The 21,139-nt window shown below is 46.9% G+C and overlaps 1 protein-coding gene across 1 annotated transcript in view; it reads left to right on the forward strand.

Annotated features, from left to right (window-relative positions):
• The window catches only part of Fam47e (family with sequence similarity 47 member E), a 27,820-nt gene that overhangs the window by 4,240 nt on the left and 2,441 nt on the right, over positions 1 to 21,139 (forward strand). The window contains exons 2-8 of the mRNA XM_026785228.1: positions 1,915 to 2,257; positions 4,152 to 4,285; positions 10,127 to 10,271; positions 11,324 to 11,494; positions 12,063 to 12,143; positions 16,894 to 17,049; positions 18,962 to 19,039. Of these exons, the coding sequence (XP_026641029.1) occupies positions 1,915 to 2,257; positions 4,152 to 4,285; positions 10,127 to 10,271; positions 11,324 to 11,494; positions 12,063 to 12,143; positions 16,894 to 17,049; positions 18,962 to 19,039 (1,108 nt within the window). The remainder of the gene's footprint in view (positions 1 to 1,914; positions 2,258 to 4,151; positions 4,286 to 10,126; positions 10,272 to 11,323; positions 11,495 to 12,062; positions 12,144 to 16,893; positions 17,050 to 18,961; positions 19,040 to 21,139) is intronic.

A 21,139-nucleotide genomic window follows, 5' to 3' on the forward strand; every position in this document is an offset into this window, starting at 1 on the left:
TTGCACACGGAAGTCATCGTGTGTGTGTGGAGGTCAGAAAACAACTTTTTGGAAACAGTTTTCTCCTACCATGTGGGTCCAGGGATTAGGCTGGTCAGCAGGCACCTTTGCCCACAGAGCCGCCTGTCAGGCTTTGTACCGCCCCCCCACACACACACAGAGAGAGAGAGAGAGAGAGAGAGAGAGAGAGAGAGAGAGAGAGAGAGAGAGAGATCTAAATGACATGTTGTGGGCTTCATGCAGCTCATGGACTACCATTTCCCAGCCTTCCTCCTGAGTTGAAAGGGGAAGCCAGGCCTATCTTAGTTAGGGTTTTATTGCTATGAAGAGACACCATGACCGCAACAGTTCTTTTTTTTTTTTTTTTTTTTTTTTTTGGTTTTTCAAGACAGGGTTTCTCTGTGGTTTTGGAGCCTGCTCGAACTCACAAAGATCTGCCTGCCTCTGCCTCCCAAGTGCTGGGTTTAAAGGCGTGCGCCACCACCACCCGGCTTGACCGCAACAGTTCTTATAAGGAAAACGTTTAATTGGGGCTGGCTTACAGGTTCAGAGATTTACTCAATTATCATCATGGCGGGAAGCATGGTGGCAGCGTGCAGGCAGACATGGCATTGGAGAGGTAGCTGTGGATTCTACATCTGGATCGGCAGGAAGCAGGACGAGAAAGAGACACTAGCTTGAGTGTTTGAAACCCCCAAACCTGCCCACAGTGACACACTTCCTCCAACAAGGCCACACCTCCCCATAGTGCCACTTCCTGTGAGCCTGTGGGGGCCATTTTCATTCAAACCACCACAAGGGCCCCCTGAGGGTATCTAACACACGGATTCATTCAGTTACAGAGGGGCTGCATGAGTTACCCTTCTCATCCCCATGAAAGAATACCAACGCAAAGCCACCCATGCGGGAAGGGTCTCTTTGGGCTCAGGGTTTGAGGTGGAAGTGGCTGTTGTGGTGGGAAAGGCGGGGCTGAGTTCAGGGTGTGAATCCTGCAGCTGGGACTCCACGCCGAATGGAGAATACCAGCGCTTCCTCTCTTCAGTCCCCGCCTCCAGTCCGTGGCATGGCACTGCTCACATGCTAGGTGGTTCACCCTCCTCAGCTAGCCCTCCCGGAAATGTCCTCATAGGCGTGCCCAGGAGTGTGTCTCCTAGGAAGAATATCCCACACCTGCGCGCAGGTGTGCGCACAGGCAACCATAGTCCAGGGGGAGTCTGGGAGTTGCAGTTTTCCAAAAGAACAACACAGTCCCCGCCTCCAGTCCGTGGTATGGCACTACTCACATGCCAGGTGGTTCACCCTCCTCAGCTAGCCCTCCAGGAAATGTCCTCATAGGCGTGCCCAGGAGTGTGTCTCCTAGGCGATTCCAAGTCCAGTCAAGCTGACAGTGAACTCTTCATCACAAGAGCTGCATTGCCACTGGGACCCCAGTTCTCCCTGTCATACTGCTGTCCCTTGTCTCTGGGAGGGGAACCGGCCTGACTCTTCTTCACAAACACAATGGATAAGTAGTTAGAATAGGGAATGCTTCGATTTACACATGGATGGGCCTTTAAAATACAGTGTCATGGATGACACAGGCAAGACTTTGAAATAGGGTACTCAGTAAAACAGCATCTGCGTTTAGAATACATGCACTCAGGGATAACTGAGGCTATAAGGACGTGTGCAGGCTAAGGTCCAGGTCCCCTTCAGAACAGTGGTTTTGCTTAAGTAAGTGACGGGAGCAGGCCCTGGGGACACAGCAGGACACACAAGGATGGGGCTTGCAGAACATGGTTAACTCAGCCTCCCGTGACTGCCTCTTCCTCTGTCCCCCTGACCCCCCTCCCCACAATAGATGGAGGCCAGCCTCCTCACCCCCTCCTCCCTCCCGGGTCCTGGGATGCACATCACCTGGCCTGTGTCTTCTAGGCACCTGGAGACCCTGCCTTCCAAGAGTTTCATGAAGCCCAAGAGGCCGAGGTTCCCGGGACCTGTGAACAGCCGGCGTTGGGTGTTTGTGAGAGAGGACCTGGATGACTTCAGGAAAGGCTGTCCCCGACACCAGCACCCCAAGGATGTCTCCCTGCCTCATGTTCATCACAGACTTCCCCAAGCTACCCCCAAGAAGAGGCAGAATGGACTGCCTGAGGGGGCCGCCCGGTTATCCAAGCTTCCACAGACGAGGAAGGCATTCCTAGAGGGTGTGGAAGATAGCATGGTCCTGCACCTCCTGGCTCGCTACCCACATCTGGAAGAAGCTCTGTCCCCTGAGGTGATTTGTCTGGGCTTGAGGGGGTGCAGTCGGGGGAGGGGCTGAAAATAATTCTTTCCAGGCGCCCAGGAGGCCCTGGGGTGCATGTTATAGGAAAGGAGGTCACACCCCCAGCTTCCTGTGCGGCCTTTCAGCTCACCAGAGCGTCCCACACAGGCAGTTTTGGCTCTCAAACCTCTTTGTTGACTTTGCCTTGAGACTTTCTAGATACAGGACACCGTGCAGGGAACTGCCTAGCCTCACTTAGGCCCAGGGCAAAGAGATTTTTTTTTTAAAGAACTCGCTATCAGAAGGGTAGAGACAGGAGAATCTGAAGGGCATGGGGAGAGGAGCAGGATTCACCGTAACCTCCAGGCCAGGCCTGAATAGGAACTCTGTGGTGTCACCAGTGTCCCAGGCTGCTCCTAATCCGTCTTCACAGCCCTCGGCACATTTACCCTGTTTCTATATCTCAAAACGGCACCCAGTTTCCAGCAAGAAAGAAGAAATGGCTACCTTTTTCACTAAGCTAATGATAGTTTTTCTATGAATGGCTTCCTCATTTGACCTCCGCTAGAAAGCTTAGAAATGGTTTCTTACTTGACCACCACAGCCTTAAACAAATCCTGGGCTGTGTGAGATCTGAGGAAGAAGGCAGACGGGGTGAGGCAGGCGGTGAGCAGGAGTGGCTCTCCACCCCCACCCCTGCAGCCTGTCCCAGGCTAAACAGGCAAGTACGGGCGCACCATCCCCTTGCTCAGAACCCCGTCTCGCTCAGTGGAGCCTCTTATCTGCTGCTCTCCCAGCTCCGCCACCCACCTCTCTTATCCCGCTCCAGCTGCAATTTCTGATCAGTGGTTTTCTACATGGCTTTTTTCTTCCTGGAGTTTCAAATAAAGAGGTGGTTCTACCGCATCTCGTGGCGCATGGCCATGGCACTGGAGCGTGGTTCTCATTCCCCTGTCCGATTTCCCTACCTAGGTTTCATAAGCTTTGTTGTGAGGCAGGGTCGCCTTATGGTGTTGACCTGGGTCTCCAATTCAGGTTTGACTTCACAACTGCAGCAAAGGAACAACACTTCTTTTTCATGTGATCCCAGAAAAATCCAAACCCGCAGTCTAGTTTCCATGGTCCACTTGGTTCATGAGCCTACTGCATCCCTAAGCTAGTCACTGTGGCTCTGGTGTGGTCTTGCAAGAATGGAGGTGTGGTTAGGACCAAGTGAATGGGGGAGGAGGGAGAGGTGGATCTTGGTGTGTGTGGGGGTAGGGGAGGGTCATGTGTATGTTGAGATACGTGTGCCTGTGTAGTAGGATGAAGACAACCTCATCTGTAGTTCCTTGGCCGACCATCGTTTTATAGAGACAATGTTTCCTACTGTCCGGGGACTCACCAAGCTGGGTAGACAGGCAGGTCTCTATTACTTTAGCCCTAAGATTATAACTGTGCACCTCACCCAGATTTTCTTTTTTAGTATGAGTTCTGGGGGTGGAACTCAGGTTCTCCTGCTATCAAGGCAAGCACTATTTATTGGCTGTGCTGTTTCCCCCAGCTCGTGAGGTGGTTCTTCAGAGGAAAATGCAGACTCTGTATCCATAGGGGAAGAGTGATGCCTGAGACGCCAGCAGTCAAGAACCACGGAAATCCAAGGAGAGACACTCCAAGTTCTGGGTCCTTAGGGGTCTGGGGGAGGCTCACAGGCATATTTCTAGAGGAGATGGAATCATATCACAGCCTGAGCACCCAGTGTCCAGGTGACAGACAGCCTGCAGTGCAGTACCCAGTACAAGGCTCTATGAATGGCATGTGAAAAGGAACATCAGAGAAGCGACTTGGTACCCTTTGTTACAGAATCGGGGACCCGTTTCCTGCAGTGCTCACCCTACCGTACCCCAAGTCTGCTTTCTCTTTGCAGCTCTTATTGCAGGTGCTGGAGGTACTCGACCCTGAGAAGAACTTGGAGGAGACATGGGCTTATTGTCGGGATTCCAGAAAATTATTGAAGGGACCCACAGAACTTGAAGAAAAATGTTCTTCTCAGGTGTGCCTGTGAGTACTGCTGACGTCTTTGCCCTGATGAACATCCTAGGAAGCTCTTATCATATTTAGAACAATTTTCCTAATTTGGGTGCTTGGTTTTGTTAGTTAAAAAAACAAAACAAAAAACCCTTCTCAGTCTCCTTTAGGCCAGACTGACCCCCGTCTTGTCATGATGCTAAGGATGACCAGATGCCTGATCTCCCTGTGTTTTCAAGACTGGGATTTTAGGCCCATGCCACCACACCTGGCCATCTAGAGTACTTTTTAAAGAAGCAATGGCAATAAGGATTTGCAGCAGAAGACAAGCCGTGACTCTGGTCAATAAATAAACATGGGCACCCATCTAGCTTTTATTTGACAAGAGGATGGCAAAAGGCCTGATGAACTGACTTTATTCAACATGGCAGGCCAATGGTTGGTTGGATAATTATATGCACATGTGTGCACCTATGTGTAACACAGGGAATTGTCAAGGATGCCTTCGCTAGCCATTCTTACTATTCTGAGACAGGGTTTAAGGTAGCCCAGGCTGTCCTGAAATTCTTCATCTTCCTGCCTCTATTTCCAGTGTGCTGGGATTACAGGCTTGGGCCACGACACCTGGCTGCTGCTTGTCATCCAAAGCAATTATAAAATCTTTTATTTTTGGAGGCCCTGTTCATCTTTACATAAACCACGCCCATAATTGCTTCCTTCTCTGAATCTTTCTAAAGCATGAAACTTAGTTAAAAATTTTTTTGTACCCCGTTCTTGCTCCTGCAATCCCATATTATTTAATAATGTAGATGTTGATTGGCATAAGTAAGTTTCAGTATAAGCATGGGATGAGACGTGTTTACTTCTGAAACAGGGTGAGCTCACTGATGGGTGCTGAAGTAGGTAGGCTGATCTGTAGACCACGGTGACAAGGATCTCACTGTTGCTGCATTGCTTGCTCTCTGGTATATCCGTGAGAGGGACTCCCCTCACTCCTGCCCTTCCCACTGGAGAGAGAGCCTGTGGGGTGCACAAGTTCTTCTCCCTGTCCGTGCTGGAGGGAAGGTCACCCCTGGTGGGGACTGGGTGGAGGAATCTGCCAGTTGATGGTCATCCATGAACAAGTCCTCTTGGACATAAAGCCACGCCCTCCAAAGTGGCAGCCACTTGTCATAAAAGTGATGGTTTGGCTTCTGTCTTCACTGTTTATATTGTCTCTCAGGTTGTGCAGAACCTGCATGCAGAAGAGAGGAACATTATGCGTGGAGACATAATCTATGATATAGTAAGACAATAAAGGCAGCATCTGTCTTTCACTTTGGGCAGTTTATATGGTTAACCCTGAACAATCTCTAAGGCAGTGGCTCTCAACCTTCCTAATGGTGCAGCCCTTTAATATGGGCCTTCTTGTTGTGGTGAACCCCAACCACAAAATTATTTCATTGCTACTTCATAGCTATAATTTTCTACGGTTACAAACTATAATAGAAATATCTGATATGTGAATCTCCGAAGGGCTCACGACCCACAGGTTGAGAACCAGTGTTCTAAGGTAAAACATTGCACACAAGTGGGCACTGATCACCCACGCACTCAGAAGAAGTCCAGCCGTAATATATTAATATGTTAGCACATCATAAAGTAAACGTGTAATTTCAAAGAGGTGAGCTTGGCTGTTAGCATATACATTTGTTTCCTTTGGCTGCTGGGGAATTTTGACACAAACTTGGTGGCTTATGGACATGTTCTTCCAACATTTCCTAACAGCTCTGAGCCTATAGTCTGAAATGATGATCACAGCTGACATCAGATGTCAGCAGGGCTGTGTTCCCTCCAGAGGCTGCAGGGAAATTTGCTCCTTGCTTCCTCCGGTCTCTAGTGGCTGCTGGAGTTCCATGGCTTGTGACCACATTGCTCCAAACTTGAAAACCAGCAGCTTCGTGTCTCTGTCTGGTGTCCTCACGTCGCCTGGTCTTGTGTGTCAGGTCCACCCCTCTCTGTCCTTCAAGGACGCCTGTGATGGTGTGTGTGACCCAGCAAGATAATCTAAAATAATCTCCCAGTCTCAGAAGTGTGGATGAATCATGCCTGCCAAGACTCTTAAAAAGTGGAGAACCCCAAGCTCCAAGGATTAGCACTTGATCTCTTTAGAGGCCTCCATGGCCCTCTCAGAGCATGAGGTGACACCACCCCTCCTGAAAACAAGCTCCCTTGGCCAGATACCCTAGCCGTCCCTCTGAGAAGAGCCTTTGAAGGCGGCATCCAAACTCATTCCCTCTTGATCCCACAGCAGTCAAGCTTCCTCTTCGGTACCCACTGAACTCCACTGACCTTGCCCTTGGTCAAGGTCACATTGACATCTATTCTGCCACATCAGTGACTTTGCCCATTGTCCTGACAAAATATGTGTCAGAAGCAGTGTCAGGGGAAAGGGTTTGTTCTGGCTCACAGTTCCGGAGGGTACAGTCCATCATGGTGGGGAAGACACGGGGGTAGGGCAGCCTCACCGCCAAGGCACTAGGAAGGTACTCCAGGGGCCCGTTTCCTGAAGCCCAACATAGAGTAGAGAGTTTGGGGCAGGAGCAGGGTCAGGCTATAACCCTCAAGCCCTGCCCCAAACAGTTTTTTCTACCTTCTTTCCAGAAGTTCCATAATCTGAGCAGACCCAGCTAACGACCAAGTACTAAATATCTGAGCTTATGCAGTACATTTCCCATTCAGACCCTAACAGTAATTATACAAGTGTTCTCTGGCCACCACACTGTCATCGAGGACACAGTGAAGGCACCAGTCTAGACTGCCCCATGGGTTTAATTGGGCATCAAACTGCCAAAGCTATCTCTGGGTTGGGGGGGATGCAGAGAGAAGAGAGACACGGTGGAAAAGCAAGCGGATTTGATGTAACAGCAAACAGGATGGGGGCTCTGAGCTGATGCAGGCTGTTCAGATGGACTGGGAACTAGATGTCCTTGCCAGAGGGAGTCGGCCTTGGGGTTTCTGGTCAACAGAAACTGAATTTTAGCCTCTGTATACCTAATAATCTTTCTTTTTACTTGGCCAAAGTTCTTCTGTTCACCAGCACTGTCATTTGGGGTAGGGGATCTACGTTTCTACCGCACTAGCACACAACTGTTTCCATAACAACTGACACAACTGATGACATCATCTTTCCCTTTAACACTATTTCCTTTTTCCTTCTGAGACAGGGTTTCACTCTGTAGACCAGGCTGGCCCTGTGGTAATCGTTCTTTCTTCCCAGTGCTGGGATTACCGATGTGAACCACTGTCTTTCTTTAGCTTCTGGAACATTCTTTTTCCTTGCTTTCTTATTGTCCTCAATTTGATTTCCTTTGAGTGGTTTCTCCATCCATCCATCCATCCATCCATCCATCCATCCATCCATCCATCCATCCATCCATCTATCCATCCATCTATCCATCCATCCATCTATCCATCCATCCATCTATTTATTTATGTTGAGACATGGTCTCCCTATGTAGCTCTAGCTGTCTTATTTGTTTGTTTGTTTTGAGTTTTAAACCTTGAAGTACTTCAGTTTCTGTACATTCACACCCAAGTGATCTTGGCCACTTTCAAGTGGACAATCCAGGATTTGTCCTTGGGCCTGTAGTTAACACCAGGGACTGTACAGATGGAAACCAAACTCTTCACTTCTCTCTGTAGTCCTCCTCTGCCTTTCACAGCTCAGGAAATAGTGAGGACTTAGTAACCAGTTGCTTCCAGAATAACAGCAATCTGCCAACAAATTGTGAAATCTGAAGCACTCTATTTTACTAGTGTTATTAGTAATCCTAGCATCGCTAACACTGCTAGTCTGTTCCACTGTCTCTTGTTTGTATCATCAGAATAGCTTACTAATTTGTGTGATGGCTCTGAGAATGGCCCCCATAGATTCATATATTTGAGTGCTCAGTCACTAAAGCGTGGGAAGGGTTAGGAGGTGTGGCCTTGTTGGAGGAGGTGTGTCACTAGGATGTTTCAAAAGCTGACACCAGGTCCAGTCTTTCTCTCTCTTTCCCTTCCTCTCTCTCTCTTCTTCCCTCCCTCTCCCTCCCCCTCCCTCTGCCTCTTGCCTGTGGATTAGGATGTAAACAAGCCCAAATTAAAAAAACTTTATAAGAGTTGCCTTGGTCATAGCATTTCTTTGTCACAATAGAACAGTAACTGAAACAACTAGTTTCATGGCCTCCAAGCCTAAACCCTACTTTCATTTTCTCTCTCTCTCTCTCTCTCTCTCTCTCTCTCTCTCTCTCTCTCTCTCTGTGTGTGTGTTTCTACCCTGTTTTAGACAGGGTCTCTTGGTGGTTTGCAGCGGGCTTATGAGCTTGTAGGGAGTCTCCTGTTTCTGCCTCCTCCCTCTGTGGGAGATCACTGGGATTACAGACTTGTGCTGCCCACCCCGGCTTTGTGTGCTTTCTGAGGATTCTGAGGATTTGAACTTGGGACCTCATACTTGTGCAGCAAGCGCTTTACCCATGGAGCCATTTCCCCAGTCCATTCCCCTCTTTTTAAAATTAAAACAGTTACATTTTCATTTACTTTAGTGTGTGTGGGTTATATGCGTACCTCTTGACAAGAGGTCTAAGGACCACTTGTAGGGGTTGGTCCTCTCCATCTTCAGTGTGGGTCCTGGGCATTGAGCTGAGTGGGTTGAGGTTGGCCTAAGGTGCACTGAGCAGCAAAGCTGTTTGGTCCCGAAGTCTGCTTGTCCTCAGAGCAAACCCGATCGTCTCACATACTTGGGCATCATTCCTGCGCTCAGCCTTCCCTTGATGCTTCCTAGTGCAGACAAAAGTCACACTGGACTGCACGTGCTGTGCATCCACATCAAGGCTGTTGCCTGGTCTGATATTTAGCAGGTCCAGTGCTTTCCTCTTCCGGGTCTGTGCTCAGTGTCATTTAGGGGAGAGACTTTCTCTGTAGAAATGAGATAATTTTCTGGAATCCTCTCCAGCCCTTCCCCCATTTACTTTCTCTTTATCTTGTTCCTGAGTATCTGGCATATGCTGGTCTGCCTGTCAATCTGTCCTTCTTGCTTAGTTGAAGGCAAGTGAAGACAGCAATTTGGGTTATATTTACAGTTGAATACTGATTCCTAATGCTTCATCTCCAGCCCATATTTGGTGCTTAGGAAGTATTTCTTAACTGATTGGAAGGCAAGTTAATCTGTGGATATATGAAGAAGATGGTAGGTTTGGGGAATTCTGTGGGGATGCCTTCCTCAGGAAGGGATATGAAGCTAGACTGTAGCTCAGTTGTTATGAATGCTTGCCTAGTGCACACAAAGTCTTGGGGTTAATCTCCAAGACCAGCTAAACAGAATTCAGAGGCACATGGCTGTAATCTAAGTATTTATGAGGTGCAGGTGGGAGGGGCCGAAGTTTAAGGTTCTTCCTCTACTATGGTGGACCTCAACCTTATGAGTTGGATATTGGGAGACTGGGTTTGACACACTCAGACTTACATTCAGCAGTGAGCACTTGGCCTGAAATTTAAATAAAGAATTGGGGATTGGCAGAAACACCAGTGAGAGCCTTTCACAGTAGTACAGAGAAGCAGACATTGATGGGCTGGATGTCAGAGATTATAGTGGCTCTAGATGGCACATGTATTAATACATGATACTCATAACTTTGAGTGTCATGACCCTGGATCTAGTGTTCTTAAGCTTTAATCAGTATGACTAGCCATGACACACTTGTATTTCTAGTACCGATGGGGATATGTGATCTTTGACCATGACCTTTTAGAGACCTTGAGAAGTCTGATCTCATTTCCCAATGATACCAGTTGAGACTCACTTGGATTTATTGAACCTCATCCTTCTTTTTTTGATAATCTCATTGTCTTTAGCCCCAAGAAGATGCCAGTGTCACATTCAGGCCAGTGGCTTTGTGAAGAAAAGCCAAGCGAAGTGAATTCTCTCCATCAAGACAGTCTCCTTCATGACAACGTGCGCAGAGGGGTCCGAGACTTCTGTGACTGGGCCGAGGCTCTTGTAAGTTAGCGGTGACTTGTAACCAGAGGCTATGCGTTCATTTCCTGGCTGTCCAGTCCTGAGTAATCACACAGAAACTTATATTAACTACAAACTTTCATATTAACTACAAACTGGCCTACTAGCTCAGGCTATTATTAACTAGCTCTTTCAGCTTAAGTTAACCCATAATTCTTATTTATGTCTAACCACGTGACTTAGTACCTTTTCTCAGTGCGGCATTCTCATCTTGCTTTCTCTGTGTCTGACTGGTGACTGTGTCTCTGCCTTTCCTTTTCCCAGAATTCTCCTAGTCTGGTCACCCCACCTATACTTCCTGCCTGGTTACTGACCAATCAATGTTTTATTAAACCTATACGAAAATTTTTAGTCAAAATATTTTATATACATATTCATTACATTTATTAAATTATGTATTTGTGTGTGTGCGTGCGCGTGTGCATGTACACGTCACAGTGACAGAGGACAGCCTGTGAGAGCTGGTTCCGTCCTTCCATCATGTGGGTCCTGAGGTTCGAACTCAGCTTATCTAGCCTGTTGGCAAGCATCTTTACCAGTTGAGCGATATTTCCAGCCCTGGTTAATGTATCTCTCTAGTTTTATTACATTAGCAGGGACTATCCTCCAGACCCGAATATAATTCAATGGGTTTAAGGGAGAAAGGAGAGTTACCCAGAAGTACTTGGAGACTGAGGCCCAGTGAGGTCTAGATGCTGAACTGCTTTTAGGCGCTGTTTTCAAGTCCTGCTGGCCTCTTTACCTTCCCCCAACACATACCAGAAGTCATCGCCAAAATTAATTAAGACTGCATTGTACCAGTGTGAGGTCTGGTCGGGAGAGAGAAACCTTTCTTCAACAAGGCTTTCTGTGTGGACCGTGTGTTTGTGTCAGAATTAATCCCCACAATTAGGGAGAGGATGCCTGCTCCCTGCTATCCACGGCACTGCTGGTCCGTAGGATTGTATAGGACTGTTTGGCTCCCACGCCTTCCCTCATTTCTGCTGGCGATTCCTCTTCCTGCCTTCCTCTCGTGTCTTGCCGTGTCCTTGCAGGGAAGTTCGCCCCTCGAGGAGGAGTTCATCCTGCAGCAGTTTGACCTTGACTATCACACCAGACGCTGCTGTGCTGTGCTTCCTGCCGAAAAGCGTTCTGTCCTGAGCCAACTGCAGGAGGCAGAGCTGTGCCATAAACCAGACCGTGAGAGGCGACTCCGGAGAGCACAGGTGACCACAGGAAAGCAAGCCAACAATCTAAGGAAACTGAGTTACTTTAAAGCCTTATGTGCTCTTGAAGTCTGGCTCTCTGGGGCTCTGGCCTTTTAAAGCCGACCTCTCAGGATGTTATCATACTTAGTAAATATTTGATTAGAGAATTGATATTTGATATCTATGATAGTGGTTTATGTGAAGAAGACACACCGTTTGAAACTGTTACTGACTCCCCACTTTCAGAGTCTTTTAAAGTATTTCCTATGTTAAAACTGTACATCTAGTGAGAATATTAATGAATGCTTATTATTTATAACCAAGAGTAATACAGTGATTGTGAACACTGTAAATCTTATGCCCAATGAATTCTTATTTGAATCGAATTGACCGCACATTGTTTTTGTTAAGAAGTTTTAAAACACTTTTTGTGTGTGTGTGTGTGTGTGTGTCTGTGTCTGTGTGTCTGTGTGTCTGTGTCTATGTATGGATATATGCACATGACGGGAGGTGCCTGTGGAGGGCAGAGGTGTTGGATCCCCTGGAACTGGCATCACAGGTGGTTACCCCTGTCAACCTTCTGCAGGACAAACCCTTCATCGATGGCCGACGGTCCCTGAGAGAACACGGCGGGTGCTGGAACAAACCCCGGTCCTCTGGAAGAGCGGTGAGTGCTCTTACTCTCTGAGCGGTTCTTCACCACAGCTCCTTTCGGGATCTCCTTCTCCTCGCAAACTTGGAAGCACGCCTGAAGAAAGAAGAATTGCAGCAGCATTTTGAAGAGAAGTGACATGGGGAGCCCCGACGATGCGGTCTTTTTAACTTTCTGTTCCGTTCCAGTGTAAATAAACACGCATGCCTCATTGTGTGAGCGAACAGCAGACCTCAGTGCCTGTGTGAGCTGGGAGTGTCTTCCTCAGAGTCAAAAACAGCACATTATCTCTAATTAGCTCGGAATTACCTGTAATTTTTTTCTTCACACATCTTACTATGTAGTTTTAGTTCTCTGAAGAGAAAAACATCTCAGGGCGAGGAGATGGCGCGGTAGATAAAATGTTTGTTGCATAAACAGAATGAGCTAAGTTTAAATCTTGAGAACCCATCCAAAGCCAGACACAGGAGCACATGTCTGACACTTCAGCTCCTCCTATGGTGACATGGTGGCATCAGGGGTTGGGGGGATTCCCAGAAACTTAGAGCCAGCTAGCCTGGCCTCTCAGCAGTGAGCAACAGAGACCCTTCCTCAGCACTAACAAGTGAGGGCTGGTGCAGAGCTGTCCCTGTGCCCTGCACGTGTGTGCAGAAGCATATGCACTTCCACACGCATGCTTCCATACGCATGCTTGCACAACACTCTCACATGTGTGCACATACATACATACACACACACGGTGTTTAGTGGGTGCAGAATTCTAGGTTCACAGTTTTGGCCTTTACTTCAGTACTAAGGAGTTGTTGCTCCACCTTCTCGACTGAGTTATTTCTGATGAATCTTACGAGACGCTTGACCTCTGCTTCCCAATGTGCTGTTTTTTTCAGTCGCTTTTAGGTGTTTCTTTTTGTCAGTGGTTTTGAACATGCATACACACACATGCACACACTCAAACATGCACAAACTCATGCATGCACACACTCACCCACACACATACACACATGCACACACACACACACACACACACACACACACACACACACACACACTCACATGCCGTTCTTTTCAGACTTATTGTTCTAGGAGTTCCCTGAGCCTCTTCGACTATTGGACTTCTAATTTTTATGGATTTTTTTTGCTTTTTAAAATTATTAATATATACTATTTGTACAAAATGATGGATGTGTTCTGACATTTTCACACATGTGTATAATGTTCTTCTTTCATGAACTTTGGAAAAAATTGACCATTAGTTCTTCAAGTCTGTTTTTGGCTTCTCAGTGTTTCCCCTACATTTGAATGGCACATGAGGAGGCTTGATGCTGTGTCCCAGCTCCCCACTTCTGTTCTGTGTTTTCCTCCTTTGTTCATGTTTTTCTGTCGATAGAGCTTTAAATTCTGTGATTTCTTTCCCTGAAACATCGGTGATTTTGTCTCATAATTACAATGTTCATGTCTAGACGTCTGATGGGCGTTGGCTCTCCATGCCCCCACCTATTATTTTGGAACACACGAGGTCCAGTTTGAGAACCTGCCCTGATGTCTTTTTGTCAGAACCCTGCGTTTGCTCTGTGTCAGGTCCCATGAACTCGCTTATGTCCTTGAGATGCGCTATGATTTCCTGCATCGCTCCATGTCTGCTGGTTTTTTGAGTGGATGCTAAGCATTATGGGTTTCACTGGAATGAGTGTTTGGGGCACTTAGGCATGTTTATAAATATTTTTGGAATTTGTTCTGGGATAGAATCAAGTTATTTAGGAAAGTCTGGTCTTTGGGGATCTTGCTTTAAAGATTCCTTGAGAGTCTCAGGCTGTGTATTTCGTAGTTCTGAGCAAGACCTTCAGTGTGTTCTCCCGGTCCTGAGAACAGGAGGAAGAGGCAGCTGGCCCCAGCCCTGTGCAGCTACCAGGCCCTTTCCCTCTGGTGCATTTAGCTGGTTCTTCCCCTGATCTTGGGGGGTTTCCTTTGCATGTGCAGAGAGGGGACAACCACCTCACCCCACCCCACCCTCTGCAGCCTGTATCTTTTCTGTGCGGTGGGCTGTAAACTTCTGCTGCCTGGGTATCCTTGGGCTCCTGATCCCTCTGCTCCCTCAGTCCGGTGAGTCCCTTGGGCTGCTTCTGGGCTTCTCCTCCCCCTTCCTAGGGACTCTATGTAGTCAGCAGGCAATTATGGCACTTATTTTGTTTGTCCCTTTCCTCCCAGGGATTACTGTCCTGGTTACTGAGGCCCAGTGTCTTGCAGGCTAATTTTTGTTCTTTTTTCTTTTCTGTGCTCCAAATGCAGAAAGGAGGAGAGAAAGTCAGTCTGTGTTCTGGAAATGCAAGTCCCCTCCTTTGGTTTACTGCTCCCCAGTTCTCAGCACTGCTGTACTCTGCCCTCTGTTATTCTTTACATCTGTTTTCCCCTCCCACCGTAGCTCTGCTCGTGCATTTGGTCTGAAGTTCCCCTTTCCCTGCGAGGGTCTCTGCCTCTTTTTAGATGAGAGCATGTGTTAATTTTGCTGTGGTATCTTTTTCGTCTAGGTACATTGGTTGAGATTATTGTGTTCTTGTTTTCCACCCCTCTTAGCACTGTGTGCCCATAGTTTTCTATTTTCTCTTCTCTCTGTTTGCCAGTTCACCTGTCTGCCTATTCACTCACCCAGCAAACATTTCTGAGTGTCTGTGTGTTCAAAGGTGTTGGTAGCAAATGACACAAAACTGGAGGAGTACTTCATGCACTCAGCACTTATGGTCTAGCAAAGTCAACAGGCAAGTGATTAACTGCAACAGAATGATGTCTTGTGTGTACAAGTTAAGAAGAAATGACCGATCCAACAAGCAATTTCAATAAAGGCTTCAAAGAAAAAATTATGTTGTGTGGAAGCCTAGAAGATCATTAGTACATCAGCAACCTCAGTTCTTCAGCTGGGCCACACTTCTGTCCCTACTCCTTCACCCCATTCCAATTTCCCTTCTTTTAATTCAACAGTTCTCTGAACCCTTCTCCCCCTTCCCCCAAGGATATTTGGCAATGTTTGCAGATGGCATTTTGAGTTGTCCTAACTCAGCGGGCACCACTAGCATCTCAAAGATAGAGGCCAGGAATGTTGGTTGTTAAATATCCCACCGTGAGGAGGTCAGCCACCTCACCTCAGCAAAGAATGATCACATCCCAAATGTCAATAGTGGCAGAGTTAGGAAACAACACTGTAATTTAGCAAATATTTATAGAGCACCAGCTATGTCCTACATGCCGCTGAAGCTAGGGAGGTACAGTGGGGAACAGCCTCCAAAGCTTGCGTTCCAGGGGGCGCAAAGAGATGCAGACAATGAAATTATACAGAGTATATCAGGCAGTGGCCAGTGCTGCCGCGCAAACTGGGGCAGGCAAAGAAGCCAAGGTGTGATGTGAGGCTTGCAGATTTTTAAATTGGGCGGTCAGGGAAGATGCTACCAGAGACAGCAGAAACTGGGCATAGGAAGGATGAACGTGAGGCCCCAATACAGGAGTGTGATGGGTGGGTTCTAGAAGGGGGAGGGAAGTCAGGATGCTTGCAGAGAGTGTGCTAAATCCAGCCCTAGGAGGGGCTGCCCCCATCAGCTGCAGTGTTTGATGTTTTAGACTCCCAAACACCCCACACTTTCCATTACATAGTTTAAATGCCGATGAGAGGAGCCTGAGAAATGGCGTTGCTCTTCCAGAGGATCCTAGCTGGTAATTCCAATTTCAGGGAAACTGATGCCCTCTTCTGGCCTCCTCGGCACCAGTCCTCTAATATATAAGGGCCTAGAGGAATGGCTCAATGTTTAGGAGCATTTGTAGCTCTTGCAGCGGGGACCTGGGTTCAGTTCCCAGCACCCACGTGATGGCTCACAGCTGTGTGTAACTCTGGCCCCAGGGATGTAACGCACTCCTCAGCCACCACAGGCATTAGGTACATATGTGATACGTGCAGGCAAGTATTCATGCATGTAGAATAATCGTGAAAACGTGGACGTGAGGACCGACCCAGAACCGTGCGTTCACATTCTGTGTTCCACCCAAGAGTCGTCTGTTTGTGATAAGGCAGCCTGCAGCACCCACTGTATCTATGGCATCTGGCTGGGAGCCAGCGCAAAGTTGTGTTTACATCCTTGGTGCACAGCAGTGTAAGGAGCAGAGAAGAGAGTGAGCACCCACCCGTTCTCCGTATTTTCTCTTTCCACTAGAGGGCTAGAAGCCTGATCCCAGGGCTCAGCACAGTGCGGGGCTTGGTGAGTTTAACTGAACAGCTTGGGACCTTGAAAAAGACTCCAGTGAACCAAACTGTTCAGCGTGAAATATGTGATTTTTACCTGATTTCTACCCGCTTTGCATATGTTCTCTCCCATAATCCTCAGGACACTCTTATGGAGTTAGACATCTGTTATTTCTGCTTTGATGATAAACTGATAAGGGGTATGTCCATGAACTTGCAGCTACTGAGAAAGGGAAAGACTGGATTCAGGCCTAGATCTGTCTGCATTCAAGGCCATGTTCATAGGCGTTACTCTGTTTTTCTAATTATGAATATGCATGCTTCTTTTGTAAAAAAAAAATCAAAGCACGTTGGAACTTTGTAAAATAATTGGCAAGGGCCAGCTGTAAATTCTAAGCAATGGCACGCTTTTCATAAGACGAGCCTTAGGTTATTGTTAGATTATTGAAGCAATCAACCAATAGTAAACAAGTATGTACTGTCAACTAACGACCCAGGAATTACAGTCAACTAACGACCCAGGAATTATGTTACCTTTTCTAGAGTCCTCATAGGCCAAAGAGGGTGAAGATGAGGTACGGAGCCTGGTATCTGAAGACCAACTTGTGGAAGAAGCAAAGAGCGGATGAACCTTTGGTTGATCCCAAGATTTCACACAAAGCTCAGGATGCTAACTTTGAAAAGCATCTTCGGGAGCAGGTATGTACATGTGCTGAGATTTGGTTGTCTGAGTCACGGATGATCACTGCCTGGTTGGGCACAGAGGTTCCCCCAAAGTCCCAGGGCATATGTATCAAAGTCAGCAACAGGAAAGGCAAGATGAGTTATGTAGCGCATGTGGTGAGCAAGACTTGAATTCTGTCTTCATGGTAAGCACGCTGCCTCTGACCTGAGACAGCACGCCTAATGTTTTTTGTTTGAGACAGGGTCTCCCTGTGTAGCCCTGGCTGCCCTAGAACACCATATATAGACCAGGCTGGCCTCAAACTCAGAGATCTTGGTGCCTCTGAGTGTTGGAATTAAAGGCCTCCGCCCTCAGCCATTACTACCATTTTGAACAATGTTTCAATGAATGAATGTTTAAAGGGCAGGTGGCCAGGAGGGACCCCCACAGTGCTCAGAACTGGTGTGATGTCATGAAGTTTCAGGTGACTAAGGGTGGAGCTTGTTTCCTCTCGGAAAGAGGTGACCATCACAGGATCAGGACTGCCCTTGGGACGTTTCATTAGAATCCAGTTGTCACAGAAGCTCCAAGAGAGGGACAAAAGCTAAACACTTGGAGGTGATGGAGCAGCAAAGCCGCACCACCATACCGAGGCCCTATTCTACCGCAGATGAGCGGTGTGCTCGCCTGTCTCTTGTGCACATGCAGCTGCTAGAGCAAAGGTCATCGCCGTTGCTCTGGAAACAGGGAGGTGTTGACACAGTCTCCACCAGACATTGATGAGCACATTTGTGGGCGGCTTCTCATTTCTGGCAGACAGGGGTGTCTCCAGACACTGGGTGGGAAACCCTGTGCAGATGTGGATACTTCATTAGAAATTGCCTATCAGGCCGCCCTGCAGGTCAGAAAGCTCAGACATATGGTGGGTGGTCGTTTTTCTGTTTCCTTGTGCTGGGTATAAAAAGCTGTTTTTTAGGAGTGAGGTTTGCTGTAACTCTGTTAGCACAACATGCTTGAATAAACTTCAAAATAATCTAAATAACACTTAGAACTCTGAGTGCGTGGTGTAGGAGTGCCCAAATGTATGAGAATTTAATTCATAACTATTATTTTATTTTGACAGCAAAAAAAAACTATGTATGGTGTCTGAGTACTTATGGTCAGTTAATGAACAAGTAGTATCTTTTCTATTTGGGTAATGTGGTTGGTATAATTCATTACAGTGATGATCTAGACACCGGGAGGAGTCAAAATGACAGAATTGTTCTACGGCAATCTTTTCGGAGGCATAGTCTTGCATATGTAGTCCAAGCTGGCCTAGAACTCACGATCCTCCCAAGTGCCGGGATGACAGGCATGCTGTACCATGCCCTGTGCACTGCAGGTGCTGCTACAGTGATCTGTCAGTGGGGGACAGCCCCCGTGGCAGTCTTATAGTGAATCCGAGCTCTTCGCTGACCAACTGGGTTTGGGTGGTGAAATGACCTGAAAGAGCTGAACCCCAGTATGTGGATTTCTACACCCACTCTTTGAGTTCAAATAAATGTAAAGAAAAAAAAATATCAAAAGGATGCTTGACTATCCCGAGGGTTTGGGACCAAAGCAAGTCTGTTTTTGATTATTGTGCCCTTTTAATTAAGCTCTGTAAATTGTGGGGCCACTGAGATGGCTCATTTGCTTCCCTTACCAGGTAAATGGTATATAAGTGGTGGATAGATTCTCTCGTCGCTGAAATCTGTTGCTTCCCCTTTATTACAGTGTAAGAAAATAAATGGGCAGAGGGTGGAAATTAGAAGTCTTTGAAAACCCTCATTCCTTAGCTGATTAAAGGCAGAGTGAGAAGGCAGTGCCTACAGGGGGGAGGGGAGACTTCACAGTGGGGGGGACTTCACAGTGGGGGGCCTCACAGTGGCTCCCACCTAGTTCTCCTTTAATCTGCTCTTTTAGGCGGAGCTGCTTGCAGGCCTACACGGAACTGTGGCCTTTAAGGACTTCGTTCTAAGCAGGGGTTACAGGATGCCCAGGGTGAGTGAAGAGCTGGTTTGCAGAACCCTGCTGAGGGCTTTGAAGAAGACAGTGGGGATGAGAAGTACCCTAACATAATCAGAGAGTCTTCTCCTGGCACCCTTAAACCTCAGGAAGGATGCAGTCAAATAAAACAATGTTATGAGCCGGGTGGCACATGCCTTTAATCCCAGTACCTCACGAGGTGGTGGTTTACTAGGAAGATTCTAGCCTACGTCCATCTTGGGCTGGAGCTTCATCGTGTCTGCTCAGAGAGGAGAGGCATGGTGATTGCCTCACTTCCTTCTTTCTCCCAGCATTCCATTCTGTCTACTCTACCCACCTATGTTCTGACCTATCAGGCCAAGCAGTTTCTTTATTAATTAACCAATGAAAGCAACAGATTGAATATGACCTTCCCACATCATTTTGATAGACATATGACCTTCCCACATCATTTCCCCTTTTTCTGTTTAAACAAAAAGGAAAGGCTTTCACTTTAACATAGTAAAATTAAATATAACAAAACAGTTATCAAGTAAGAATTACAGTTAAAATATTTATATCTATTTTATCTTTTATCATAACAAAGGGAAATAACTATAACTATCTATCTATTCTTCAACTCCATCAAAGACTCCAGAAGGATATAATATTACTTAAGTAAATGAGAAGTAAGCAACTTACAAAACTCTAGAAATCACAGAGACATCTCGCTGCCTGGACAGTCACCCAAAGTTCCTCTGTACCATGGGCTCTCTGTGAGTTCAAAGCCAGCCTGGTCTACAAAGGGAATTCCAGAAGAGCCAGGGCTGTTGCACAGAGAAACCCTGTCTCAAAATCAAACACAAACAAATTCAGCATTTCTTTCCAGATGGAGCCCTTTGGTCCGTCTTCCTGATGTTTCGAAGTCCACTCTCCTTGGCACCAAAGTGCATGGAGTAGAGTGCACAGTGCACAGTGCGTGCCTTGCACAACCTGTTACTAAGACACCCAGACACCCAGTGCGCTCAAACAGTTGGACACTAAGCATAAGGGACCAAAGTCTTAGCTAGCAACAGGCTGTTCACAGCTTGCCATAGGGTCCCTCAGGCTCTGCAGAGGACAGAATAGCCAAGCACTCAAATTGTTAGAACAAGATATCAGATTTCTTTTTCTTTTTTCTTTTTTTCTTCTTCCATTTTTCTCCCCCCCCGTCTCCCCTTTGTTATTGTTTTGAGATAATGTCTTATATAGATATAGATAGTCCAAGCTAGCCTCAAAATCACTATGTACCTGAGCCTGGCTCTGAACTTCAGAGCCCCCTGACCTGTCCTCCAATTACGAGCTGTGTAGGTATATGCTGCAACATCTGCTTGGATTTCTGTTTTCTGAGGGACAGAACTAGCGGTGACGTATGTTTAATGTCAAATAAATGAACACATTGAGCATGCTCAGAACCAGCCTGGCTTTGGGTAAATTTAGAGCATGGGATAAAGATTTAGGATTCAAACACTCCATCGTAGAGTTCAATGGAGTGTCTCCTTTAGCTCCGAGCGTCAGTGATAGACCACTGGCTAGATTTCCTCTATACTCTATGTATATACTCTATTCATATGCATTTGATAGCTGCTTGATCTGCATAGAAAGTCCACATAAGTTTGTTTATATATATACTTTATGTAGAGTATGTAAAATATGCTTATTAATATTTTATGTTGTGCATTTTATATACTTTTGTATATTATGTAGGTGTATTTGTTTTTGGTGTTTGTTTTAGTGACCTTGAGCCGATGGTCCCCTTGTTTCTAACTCTTAAGTGCTGGGGTTACAGGCATGTGCCACTGCGCCTACTACTGTGGCCCACTGAGGCCAGAGGAGGACATCAGGCCTCTCTCACTGTTTGCTGTATTCTCTGAAGACAGGGGCTGTCACTAGACCGGAAACTCTTGCCTAGCTTAAGGGGATCTGTGGGAATGAAGTCTTTAAGCTGGGGCATTATAGCAGGAGGGCTGTGTAGCTTTTCAGCAAAAGCTTTCTTTTTTTTTCCAGAGGTATTTATTTTTTATTTTATTTATTCATTTATTAAAGATTTCTGTCTCCTCCCCGCCACCGCCTCCCATTTCCCTCCCCCTCCCCCAG

This window comes from Microtus ochrogaster, linkage group LG1, assembly GCF_000317375.1.
Source record: "Microtus ochrogaster isolate Prairie Vole_2 linkage group LG1, MicOch1.0, whole genome shotgun sequence".
Lineage (NCBI taxonomy): Eukaryota > Metazoa > Chordata > Mammalia > Rodentia > Cricetidae > Microtus > Microtus ochrogaster.